Genomic DNA, 13073 nt, shown 5'->3' on the forward strand with positions numbered 1-13073 from the left:
CCGAGCGAACTGATCTGTTTTGATGATGCTTTTTCTATGTAATTCTATGCAATACTTTGGTTCCAACAATAGGCAGAAGCAGTCAGCCATTGCTCCCAGTGTTAGCGGAGAATCAAACAGCAAAACAGCTTTGTATGGGATTATTTTTAACAGAAACAGACAAACAAGGATCTATATCATCTGAACTGCCTTGAAATTGTTACTATAGGGTTCATTGGTTCTGTACAGAGTGTACAGTGAGTGAATGGACAAGGAAGTGCTATAGTATGGAGGGAATGAGAGGCTATAAGGGTGGGTGGAGGGCATAGCTTGGCATGGAGGACACTTACCTTTCTAAAGATACCCAAATCCAGACTATGGTTCATGACACTTCTGAAGGGCTGTGAACCAGGAGTCCTTTAAAGGTTGGGTCAATTCCTTGAAAATTGCGGGGCATTGGAAAAGCCCATCCTCGTTATAGAATCAGCTAGGTTGGGAGTGCAGGGGGTAGGCTTGCGACTCACACCAACCCAGACCGTAACTCGCACTGGTGAAAATTGGGGGTGTCAAGAATGAGGTCAGTCTGGTAGCATGGCCCTTTAAGGGGGGGAACGTTACCTGAGGGTCACATGATCAGGCTGAAACCTATGGATTGTCAAGGCAGGAAGCTGAGCCAATCAGGAGCGAGGGCGTATACCCCAGGTGGAGGACGTCCTGTAGTTGGAGCCAGGGAGGAGAATTGTTCAATCACATTGTAGTCTGATCTTCTGCAAAGAAAATTATTTTTTGTTGGCAATAAAGCCTTTGTTAATTCAAGCCACATCAAGTTGCCCTCGATCGATTACAATCGGGAATCCCAGAATTGGGTCCTGGCTGCCATTTTTTCATCTCCATGGTGATTCGCCGACTCCATGAGAATCCAGCCCAATACTCCAGCTGAGGGTAAACCAATGTTCAATAAAGGTTCATCATAACCTCCTTGTGCTTGTGCTCAGTGACTCTATTTATAAAGTCAGGATCCTTTTGAACTCTTTTTCCACCCAGGGCATGCTGTACCCACGTTAGGAGTCAGCCTCAAAAATACATGTTTTACATGAGTAGTCAATCTCGCAGGCAATATGGGGTGTTGCGAAGATGTGCATCGGATGCTGATGACATTTCAAAATGGTGACCACCCACACCTATGCCAGCAGCCTCCTTTTATGCAATAAATGGATCCCCACGTTTGGAAGGATTATTTGAGGCTTCAAATTTCAACTTGTACACTGACATCTATGGTACATTTAGGAGATACTAGGTTTTAAGAAGCTTTTTGTAGAAGAGAGGTTTAGGGATTCAGAGATGCTTAAGAAGAGAATTCCAGAGTTCGGGCCTAAGCAGTTGAAGGTATAGCCATCAATGTTGAAGTGATGAAAATTGGGATTGCTTAAGTGGCCAGAAGTGTAGGAATGCAGAAATCGTAGAGCATTGTCAGTCAAGAGGGGGCTTCAGAGATAGGGAGGGTGAGGCGACAGAGGGATTTGGAAACAAGATGAGAATTTTAAAGTCAAGGTGTTGTTGGACCAAGTTCATCTTCAGGCGGTGTTGCTGGACTGGGTTCATCATAGGTCAATGAGCATAGGGATCATGGGTTAACTGGCATCTGAAGCTAGATAGGTGAGAGGAAGTAAGAGGAGGACGTTGAATCCCAAATAAGACTGATTAAAGAGTAGAATATACCATAAGCTGATATAATTACAGTAACTCAAGGATATTCAGGAGTTAAATACCAGGAAATGACAGAATCAGAAAAGAGGATGTGAATTTACTGAAGAATATGGTAGTGTTAGTAAAGGAAGAAATATTAGCTAAGATGTCGAGAGAACTTACTGCTCTTCTACAGATAGTAGATCAGATTTTTAACTTCCATCTGAGCAGGCTAACCAGTACATTAGTTAAACATGTCTTTTGAAGCTTAGCACTTCTGTCAATGTTGCTCTTCCTCTGTACTGTCAGCGATGATTATAAACACAAGTCCTGCAGTGAGATTTGAATTCTGACCTGATGACTCAAAGGAGAGGGCACCATACCAACTGAATTACGTTGGAACAAGGCCAATGTTCACATCCTTGTTCCCATCACAAACCTCATCTATCTGAAATACACATTGAGGATTTCAGATGCATTGCCTTTGACATTCCATAGCCTTGCTGATGCCCAGTGCTGGTAGCTGAGGTTATATGCCAGGCAAAGACATTCTGGACTCCACAAGAATTAGAAAATGCAGCCCATAAAATGGCAAAAATTGAAGTTTTATAAGGGAATAATGAATGTACCCTCAGGATCCACCTCCCCATCCAAAAGAAAATGGAATCTTGTGGCTATTTGCATATTGCGTATCAAAAATTTGTAAATTGGCCACCTCAGGAAAACACATTTCTTTGTCAACAATGCAACTGATGGAGTTTTGGCACAGTTTCAAGTTAGGTTATAACAGATACTTTCAATATATCACCACTTGTTTTGTTTCTCTCTACTCGTGATAGGTTTTGAGTTGTCAGTGAGATTGTGGTCATAGTTTTGAAACTGGTACTTGCTACTTTTGTAGCTTGGTTTAAACTGCACCTGCCTGTCTCCATTTTCTGCAAGCTAAACATGGATCATTTGGAGAGATTTGTGTGTCTGTCGACCTTTGCGGGAGGGGGATACTTTATTGCTCGGTGACATTGATTGCTTGTTGCTGTCCGACTCTCGGTGCTTTAGTAGCAGTTGATTGCGATTTAACATGAGCTTGGTGCTTTAATTTTCCTGCTGATTTAAACAGTGCACCAATAATTACTGAAATTGCATCTTACATCAGAGATCAAACACAAAAACTCCAATCGAAGTCAGCGTAGGAATTGAGTTTTGCAGTGAATTGATCTGTTGCAGTGAGTGGAATCTCCAATTGAACCCAGCCACATTCCTAAAATACTCCATCACAGCCTGATTCATGTCATGTTTCTGAGTTTATGTTGATGTGCATTTATTTATCTTTATCTTCAGCTGGATCAAACTTGGATCAGGAGAGTAAGAGGACTGCCCACTTCAAATCGTTATGGCAACAAAATGTAAATGTGTTCGGCTCCTCTTCCAGACCACCCTGTGTGGAGGAATTGCATCAAGAGGCCCAGCTCAATCTTCAGGCTCTGCTTCAAGGTAAGAAAGGCATTGAATAGCGCGACTTGTGATTGAAAAGTCAGATTAAACACTTATATATAGATTATTGGGTGTGTTATATTGTTCTCAACAACAGCTTTTTCCACTTGTTGCCGCCTCCTGTGCGAAAGGTGTTAATACTTGTGTGTTCTGAAAACATCTGGCACCTCATCCAAGTGTTTGTCTCTGAGGCTAAACAGTCATTTTAACAGTGAAATACCTTCTGACCAAACCCAGGCTGCCCTCATATTATTTTCCTGCAAATACTTCTCTTTCTCTCACCAGGGGTTCCTGAGCCCAGTTGTAGCACCATCAACTCCTGCCCAATGGAGGCCTGAAATCATGAGCCAGTGCCAAATCAGACAGCAGTTTGACTTTTGACACTTCCTCTCATACTGGGGTTCACAGACCACTGATAACTCACAAAGAGCTGCTAGGGTCCATGATTCAGAGCTTGGCAACTGTCCAGGACACCGTGGCCAAGAATAACAAATTAATGTTGGCCACTGTTATTCTCAGCTCCTCATTAGCCCCTGTTCTCCTTCTCCTCTAGAGCAGTCTTTGGTCTCTCCCTCGCTCCTGCTCTCTCTGTGCTCCTGCTCTCTCTCTCCATGCTCCTGCTCTCTCTCTCCATGCTCCTGCTCTCTCTCAGTGCTCCTGCTCTCTCTCCATACTCCTGCTCTCTCTCTCTGTGCTCCTGCTCTCTGTCTGCTCCTGCTCTCTCTCTCTCTGTGCTCCTGCTCTCTCTCTCTGTGCTCCTGCTCTCTGTCTGCTCCTGCTCTCTGTCTGCTCCTGCTTTCTCTCTGTGCTCCTGCTGTCTCTGTGCTCTTGCTCTCTCTGTGTGCTCCTGCTCTCTCTGTGCTCTTGCTCTCTCTGTGTGCTCCTGCTCTCTCTGTGCTCTTGCTCTCTCTGTGTGCTCCTGCTCTCTCTGTGCTCTTGCTCTCTCTGTGTGCTCCTGCTCTCTTTCTGTGCTCCTGCTCTCTCTCTGTGCTCCTGCTCTCTCTGTGCTCCTGCTCTATGTGTGCTCCTGCTCTCTCTCTCTGTGCTCCTGCTCTCTCTCTGTGTGCTCCTGCTCTTTCTCTGTGCTCCTGCTCTCTGTGTGCTCCTGCTCTCTCTGTGCTCCTGCTCTCTCTCCATGCTCCTGCTCTCTCTCTATGCTCCTGCTCTCTGTCTGCTCCTTTGTGGAGCTTGTTCAAAGAACAGCTACTGCGTGTCCTTGATAACTGTGTACCTGTCAGGCAGGGAGGAAGCGGTCGAGCGAGGGAACCGTGGTTTACTAAAGAAGTTGAATCTCTTGTGAAGAGGAAGAAGGAGACTTATGGAAAGATGAGACATGAAGGCTCAGTTAGGACGCTTGAGAGTTACAAGTTAGCCAGGAAGGACCTGAAGAGAGAGCTAAGAAGAGCCAGGAGGGGACATGAGAAGTCTTTGGCAGGTCGGATCAAGGAAAACCCTAAAGCTTTCTATAGGTATGTCAGGAATAAAAGAATGACTGGGGCAAGATTAAGGCCAGTCAAGGACAGTAGTGGGAAATTGTGCGTGGAGTCCAAAGAGATAGGAGAGGCGCTAAATGAATATTTTTCATCAGTATTCACACACAAAAAAGACAATGTTGTCGAAGAGAATACTGAGATATAGGCTATTAGACTAGACGGGATTGAGGTTCATAAGGAGGAGGTGTTAGCAATTCTGGAAAGTGTGAAAATAGATAAGTCCCCAGGGCCGGATGGGATTTATCCTAGGATTCTCTGGGAAACTAGGGAGGAGATCGCAGAGCCTTTGGCTTTGATCTTTATGTCGTCATTGTCTATAGGAATAGTCATGATGTGGAGATGCCAGCGTTGGACTGGGGTAAGCACAGTAAGAAGTCTCACAACACCAGGTTAAAGTCCAACAGGTTTATTTGGTAGCAAATACCATGATACTTAGTAGCAAATACCATGGTATTTGCTACCAAATAAACCTGTTGGACTTTAACCTGGTGTTGTGAGACTTCTTACTATAGGAATAGTGCCAGAAGACTGGAGGATAGCAAATGTTGTCCCCTTGTTCAAGAAGGGGAGTAGAGACAACCCTGGTAATTATAGACCAATGAGCCTTACTTCTGTTGTGGGCAAAGTTTTGGAAAGGATTATAAGAGATAGGATTTATGATCATCTAGAAAGGAACAATTTGATTAGGGATAGTCAATACGGTTTTGTGAAAGGTAGGTCGTGCCTCACAAACCTTATTGAGTTCTTTGAGAAGGTGACCAAAGAGGTGGATGAGGGTAAAGCAGTTGATGTGGTGTATATGGATTTCAGTAAAGCGTTTTATAAGGTTCCCCATGGTAGGCTATTGCAGAAAATACAGAGGCATGGGATTGAGGGTGACTTTGCGGTTTGGATCAGAAATTGGCTAGCTGTAAGAAGACAGAGGGTGGTGGTTGATGGGAAATGTTCATCCTGGAGTTCAGTTACTAGTGGTGTACCGCAAGGATCTGTTTTGGGGCCACTGCTGTTTGTCATTTTTATAAATGACCTGGATGAGGGCGTAGAAGGATGGGTTAGTAAATTTGCAGATGACACTAAAGTCGGTGGAGTTGTGGACAGTGCGGAAGGATGTTGCAGGCTACAGAGGGACATAGATAAGCTTTAGAGCTGGGCTGAGAGGTGGCAAATGGAGTTTAATGTGGAAAAGTGTGAGGTGATTCACTTTGGAAGGAGTAACAAGAATACAGAGTACTGGGCTAATGGTAAGATACTTGGTAGTGTGGATGAGCAGAGAGATCGTGGTGTCCATGTGCATAGATCCCTGAAAGTTGGCACCCAGGTTGATAGGGTTGTTAAGAAGGTGTACAGTGTGTTAGCTTTTATTGGTAAAGGGATTGAGTTTCGGAGCCATGATGTCATGTTGCAGCTGTACAAAACTCTGGTGCGGCCGCACTTGGAGTATTGCGCACAGTTCTGGTCGCCGCATTATAGGAAGGATGTGGAAGTATTGGAAAGGGTGCAGAGGAGATTTACCAGGATGTTGCCTGGTATAGTGGGAAGGTCTTATGAGGAAAGGCTGAGTGATTTGAGGCTGTTTTCGTTAGAGAGAAGAAGGTTAAGAGGTGACTTAATAGAGGCATACAAGATGATCAGAGGATTAGATAGGGTGGACAGTGAGAGCCTTTTTCCTTGGATGGTGATGGCTAGCACGAGGGGACATAGCTTTAAATTGAGGGGTGATAGATATAGGACAGATGTCAGAGGTAGGTTCTTTACTCAGAGAATAGTAAGGGTGTGGAATGCCCTGCCTGCAGCAGTAGTGGACTCGTCAACATTAAGGGCATTTAAAGGGTCATTGGATAAACATATGGATGATATTGGAATAGTGTAGGTTAGATGGGCTTTAGATTGGTTTCACAGGTCAGCGCAACATTGAGGGCCGAAGGGCCTGTACTGTGCTGTAATGTTCTATGTTCTATGTTCTATGCTCTCTCTCTGTGCTCCTGCTCTCTCTGTGCTCTTGCTCTCTCTCTGTGCTCCTGCTCTCTCTGTGCTCTTGCTCTCTCTCTGTGCTCCTGCTCTCTCTCTGTGCTCCTGCTCTCTCTCCGTGCTTCTGCTCTCTCCGTACTCCTGCTCTGTCTGTGCTTCTGCTCTCTCTCCGTGCTCCTGCTCCCTCTCCCTGCTCCTGCTCTTCCTGTGCTCCTGCTCTCTCTGTTCTCCTGTTCTCTCACTGTGCTATCAATTGAAAGAAAATGCATACAAGATGGCAAAGATTAGTGGGAACCGAGAGGATTGGGAAATCTTTAAAGGTCAGCAGAAAGCCACGAAAAAAGTTATAAAGAAAAGTAAGATGGATTATGAGAGTAAACTAGCTCAAAATATAAAAACAGATAGCAAAAGTTTCTGCAAATATATAAAACGAAAAAGAGTGGCCAAAGTAAACATTAGTCCTTTACAGGATGAGAAGGGGGATGTAATAACTGGAAATGAGAAAATGGCTGAGGCATTGAACAGGTATTTTGTGTCGGTCTTCACAGTGGAAGACACGAATAACAGGCCAAAAATTGATGACAGGAAGGTTATGGCAGGTGAGGACCTAGAAACTATCATTATCACGAAAGAGGTAGTGTTGGGCAAGTTAATGGGGCTAAAGGTAGACAAGTCTCCTGGTCCTGATGGAATGCATCCCAGGGAACTAAAAGAGATGGCGGGAGAAATAGCAAATGCACTAGTGGTAATTTACCAAAATTCACTGGACTCTGGGATGGTTCCTGCAGATTGGAAAACAGAAAATGTGACACCACTGTTTAAAAAAAGGAGGTAGACAAAAGGCAGGTAACTGTAGGCCGGTTAGCTTAACGTCTGTAATAGGGAAAATGCTTGAATCTATCATCAAGGAAGAAATAGCAAGACATCTGGATATAAATTGTCCCATTGGTAAGACGCAGCATGGGTTCATGAAGGGAAGGTCAAGTTTGACTAATTTGGTGGAATTCTTTGAGAACATTACATGTGCAGTGGACAATGGGGAACCTGTGGATGTGATGTATCTGGATTTCCAGAAGGCATTTCACAAGGTGCCGCACCAAAGACTGCTACATAAGATAAAGGTACACGGTGTTACGGGAAATGTATTTGCATGGATAGAGGATTGGTTAACAAACAGAAAGCAAAGAGTGTGGGAAATGGGTGTTTTTCTGGTTGGCAATCAGTGACTGGTGGTGTGCCTCAGGGATCAGTGTTGGGACCGCAATGTTTACGATTTACATAGATGATTTGGAGTTGGGGACCAAGTGTAGTATGTCAAAATTCACAGATGACACTAAGATGGGTGGCAGGGCAAAGTGTGCAGACGACGCTGAAAGTTTGCAACGGGATATAGATAGTCTAAGTGAGTGGGCGAGGGTCTGGCAGATGGAGTACAATGTTGGTAAATATGAGGTCATCCATTTAGGTAGGAATAACAGCAAAATGGACTATTATTTAAATGGTAAAAAATTGCAGCCTTCTGCTGTGCAGAGGGACCTGGGTGTCCTTGTGCAGGAATCTCAAGGAGTTGATTTGCAGGTGCAGCAGGTAATTAAGAAGGCAAATGGAATTTTGTCCTTCATTGCTCGAGGGATGCAGTTTTAAAACAGTGAGGTTATGTTGCAGCTGTATAAGGTGCTGGTGAAGCCACACCTGGAGTACTGTGTACAGTTTTGGTCTCCTCACTTGAAAAAGGATATACTGGCACTGGAAGGGGTGCAGAGGAGATTCACTGGGTTGATTCCGGAGTTGAGAGGGTTGGCTTATGAGGAGAGACAGAATAGACTGGGGCTATACTCATTGGAATTCAGAAGAATGAGGGGAGATCTTATAGAAACATAAAAGATTATGAAGGGAATAGATAAGGTAGAAGCAGGGAAGTTGTTTCCACTGGCGGATGAAACTAGAACTAGGGGCATAGCCTCAAAATGAGGGGAAGCAGATTTAGGACTGAGGAGGAACTTCTTCACACAAAGGGTTGTGAATCTGAAGGAATAAAGGGTTATGGTGAACGGGCGGGAAAGTGGAGCTGAGTCCATGAAAAGATCAACCATGATCTTATTGAATGGCAGAGCAGGCCGAGGGGCCAGATGGCCTACTCCTGCTCCCAGTTCTTATGTTCTCCTGCTCTCTCTCTGTGCTCCTGCTCTCTCTCTGCGCTCCTGCTCTCTCTCTCTCTGTGCTCCTGCTCTCTCTCTCTCTGTGCGCCTGCTCTCTCTCTGTGTTCCTGCTCTCTCTCTCTGTGCTCCTGCTCTCTCTCTCTGTGCTCCTGCTCTCTCTGTGCTCTTGTTCTCTCTCTCTGTGCTCCTGCTCTCTCTCTCGATGCTCCTGCTCTCTCTCTCTGTGTGCTCCTGCTCTCTCTGTGCTCCTGCTCTCTCTCTCGATGCTCCTGCTCTCTCTCTCTGTGCTCCTGCTCTCTCTCTGTGCTCCTGCTCCCTCTCTGTGCTCCTGCTCCCTCTGTGCTCCTGCTCTCTTTCTGTGCTCCTGCTCTCTCTGTGCCCCGCTCTCTCTCTCTGTGCTCTTGCTCTTTCTCTGTGCTCCTGCTCTCTCTCTGTGCTCCTGCTCTCTCTGTGCTCCTGCTCTCTCTCTCTCTGTGCTCCTGCTCTCTCTCTGTGCTCCTGCTCTCTCTCTCTCTCTGTGCTCCTGCTCCCTCTCTGTGCTCCTGCTCTCTCTCTCTGTCCTCCTGCTCTCTCTCTCTGTGCTCCTGCTCTCTCTCTGTGCACCTGCTCTCTGTCTCTGTGCTCCTGCTCTCTCTGTGCTCCTGCTCTCTCTCTGTGTTCCTGCTCTCTCTCTGTGTTCCTGCTCTCTCTCTGTGCACCTGCTCTCTGTCTCTGTGCTCCTGCTCTCTCTGTGCTCCTGCTCTCTCTCTCTCTGTGCTCCTGCTCTCTCTCTCTGTGCTCCTGCTCTCTCTCTCTCTGTGCTCTGCTCTCTCTCTGTCTGTGCTCCTGCTCAATCTCTCTCTGTGCTCCTGCTCTCTCTCTCTCTCTGTGCTCTGCTCTCTCTCTCTGTCTGTGCTCCTGCTCTATCTCTCTCTGTGCTCCTGCTCTCTCTGTGCTGCTGCTCTCTCTGGTTTCCTGTTCACCTCATGCTCAAGCTCTCTCCAAGTTCCTACACTGTGCAGGCTCTGTTGTCCTCCTGCTCCAGGCCTCTATGTGCTCTATTCCTCGTCCTCATATTCTGCTCCCTCAGTGCTTTCTCGATGCTCTACTTGTCAGAGGTTGTTTCTGGGCTATGACCCTCCCAGTGCCCCTGCCATGCAGATTGTATTACACGGAAGCTTTAATGCCAGAACCAAGTTCATCACCTTCCATACCAACCTCTGTTGTCTTTTGAAACGTTATAGAACTCCAAAAATCCTCATATGTTTCCAAACTTGTCATAAAAACCAGTCAAAATCAATCAGCAAGTAACCTGAAGGCAGTTTATACAGAGCTGGTCTGGGTGCCCTGGCTGCTGTTGAATTGGTGTGCAGTTGGGCATCATTAAGTGAGGGCATTAGCTCATGTGCTGTGCCCCAAAATGGTAATGCTGATGTCAGATCAGAATTGGACACTGATTGAAGGCCTCACCAAAGTTCTCTAACTCCATCATGACCGTTCTGCTTTTGTGATCTATACCCTTATTGATAAAGGCGAGTGTGTCATATTTTCACTGCCCTACTAATCGGCTTTTCCACCTTCAGAGATCAATGGACAAACACGCCAAGGGCCTTTCATGTGTCAGTGCAGACTCGATGGGCCGAAGGGCCTCTTCTGAACTGTAGTATTCTGTGATTCTGCATTCCTCCACTACTCGCCTATTTTACATCCCTGATTTCCATTACTCTGTGATTGGCAGCCACGCCTTCTGCTGCCGAGGCCCAAAACTGTGGAGTATCTTCCCTGACCTACACTTCCCCTCGGCCTCTGTCCTCAAGGCGCTTCTCAGAACCAACCTCTGTGACTAAGCTTGACCAACCTGCCCCTGTATCTCTTACTGTGACTTGTAAATGTTGTCTGATAACATTCCATTGCAGCACCAGATTCTTTTACTCTGTTAAAGGCACAATATAAATGCAAATTGTTCTTGTGAGAAGTGACTACTTCCTTTGGCTGCTAAACCCAGAAGCCAATTCAGTGCATCAGTGTGACCCATTGAGATAATACCATGAAATGAGCACATCAACACGTGGAACTGGCTCACTACCAGCCCTGTGGCTCGCTATTATAGTTCCTGCAAGTCTATATCATAAGATAAATCATTACTGGCATACGAGAAACTGTCTGTGAATCAGGTTCCAATGGGGCAGCCGAGTGTAGATCACAATAAAAACAGAGAGGAGAGCACAGACAAAAAGAACCATGGAGAACACGGTTTTTGAGGGGAAGAGGAGGGAAAAAGAGAGAACGAAGGGAACAATTGCACACCATTTTCATTGTAATATATTGATATCATTGTGTCACCCTGACACCCAGCCAGAACCATTGCGACATATTTGAGTCGCAAATAATCTGAGCAATGTTACCATCAAACTACTTTACAGAGGGGTGTGAACCCATTTAAAATGCGCAGCCTCTGTTAAAGCGGTGGAGAGAGGAATCTGATGAGGGTGTTTTCCAGAAGTGAAAGTGGGCAGTCTTTGTAATGGAATGGCTGTGTGACTGGAAACTCAGTTTGGGTTAGAGATTGAATAAGATGCCATGGTTGCAAATATTCTGATTCAATTTTAGACTATAAGCAGGAAGGGAGAAAGAGTCAGTGACAAGGATGTAAGGAATCGTGGCTTTAGTCATTCTGATGTACACCTGAAGGAAGTTGTGGCTCATTCAAGACAGGATGTTTGGACCAGATGATATTCCAGATACTATGGGCCATTTGAGACTAGTGGTGGAGAGGTAGCGTTGCGTGGTGAGAATGTACAAGTGGGAGCCAACCCCACCAAGGGCTGATGTGGATAAGGAACAGGTGAAGGCCACGGATAGATCCTTGGGGTACTCCATAGATAACAGTAATGGGGTGAGGAGAGAACCCTTAGTGGAAGCTTTTCCAGCAAATTGACAGGTAAGAGTGGAAATTAATGAAGGCAGTCTCACTGAACAGGACATTGGAAGAGGTATGTTGGAGGAAGATAATATGGTCAAGTCAGTCAAAGGCTACAGATTAGGAGAGCCCATACTCTTTGTTTTCAGATGGTGAACATATAACTTCTGCAATAAGCCATGATGTGCCTCCTTGGTTCGGAAGGTAGCAAGATAGTGTTCCCATTCTGATTCCTACCCATTGACTGTAATTGGAAAATATCTGTAACCTGACATGTAGTCTGTCAGGAAGCTGGAGCTACTTGCCAGCTCAAGTCTTCAACTAAACTCGTGGATTGGGCCTGATTATGTCACATTTAAAACTGCTGTGTCAACTTGGAGTGGGAATCCCCATCACTACTCCAAGGAGCAAGTTAAAGTTGAGACATAGCAGGAAGACACTGGGATCAGAATCATTGCCTTCATTCCAATTGCTGGTTCCTGTCTGATGAGGAGGTTAAAATTGGGGTCCTAATATTTAGGTTCATATATGAAAAATAACTACTTGGATGAGGTGTCAAAGCACTGTGAACAACAAGAGCTATGCTGCTTGGAAATAAGGGGAGGAAACGATACCAAGCTGTGTGAGTCAGTACCTGAAAGGGTAGTGTAAGGGGAGAAATCGTAATAGGTTAGTAAAGATTTTTAAACCATTAGACATTAAGACACTGACAGAACTACCAGCACAAAGTTAAATTACTTTAAAACAGACCTATAAAGCTAACAAGAAAGCTGATTACACACATATGAAGTGAAGTAAGAGATTTAAACAAGTGATTATGATTTTAAAACACATATGCTGATATTTTGAATGTATTAATGTATTTTTAAGAATCATTGTTCACTTTAGCCAAAGGCAGATTGTTGCAAAGCATCATGGTAAAGGACATTAGGACAGAGCCATTTTCTGAGGGAATATTGAAACCTTGGGAATATGTAAGATTTATCAGCAGAGTTTCTAATGGTAGGAACATTTCAAACACTTAATCAGACTTCATGAACAGGTTTTATTCACTGTCCAGATAAGATGGATGCATGCCCAGACGTGGAGTCATGTGTTAATCTGATTTGGCATTGACCTTTGGGGAAATTTATGGGAATGTTCATTTGCACTTTGTGGCTAGCATCTGAGGTTACTAGGCAACAAAGTAAGTGGGGTCAGCCAAGACAGGAGTTAGCTTCCAGATTCTACGGACTAATGAAATTCCTTACCCATTAGGTAAGATGCTAAGGTATATGACAGGTACTTTTGTTGATTTATGCATATTGAAGATGATTGATTTGAAGCTAATGAAAGGAAGGAGTAATTGATAAGAAAACCGAAAATAGGTCCATTTTGAATTGTATTTGTCAGAATTCA

The 13073-nt window shown here is 44.9% G+C and overlaps 1 protein-coding gene across 5 annotated transcripts in view; it reads left to right on the forward strand.

Moving 5' to 3' along the window:
* The window catches only part of nhsl2 (NHS-like 2), a 331873-nt gene that overhangs the window by 275858 nt on the left and 42942 nt on the right, over positions 1-13073 (forward strand). For all 5 annotated transcript variants that reach the window (XM_078211495.1, XM_078211498.1, XM_078211497.1 and 2 more), the window contains exon 2: positions 3004-3156. In XM_078211495.1, the coding sequence (XP_078067621.1) occupies positions 3004-3156 (153 nt within the window). The remainder of the gene's footprint in view (positions 1-3003; positions 3157-13073) is intronic.

This window comes from Mustelus asterias, chromosome 4 (assembly GCF_964213995.1).
Source record: "Mustelus asterias chromosome 4, sMusAst1.hap1.1, whole genome shotgun sequence".
NCBI lineage: Eukaryota > Metazoa > Chordata > Chondrichthyes > Carcharhiniformes > Triakidae > Mustelus > Mustelus asterias.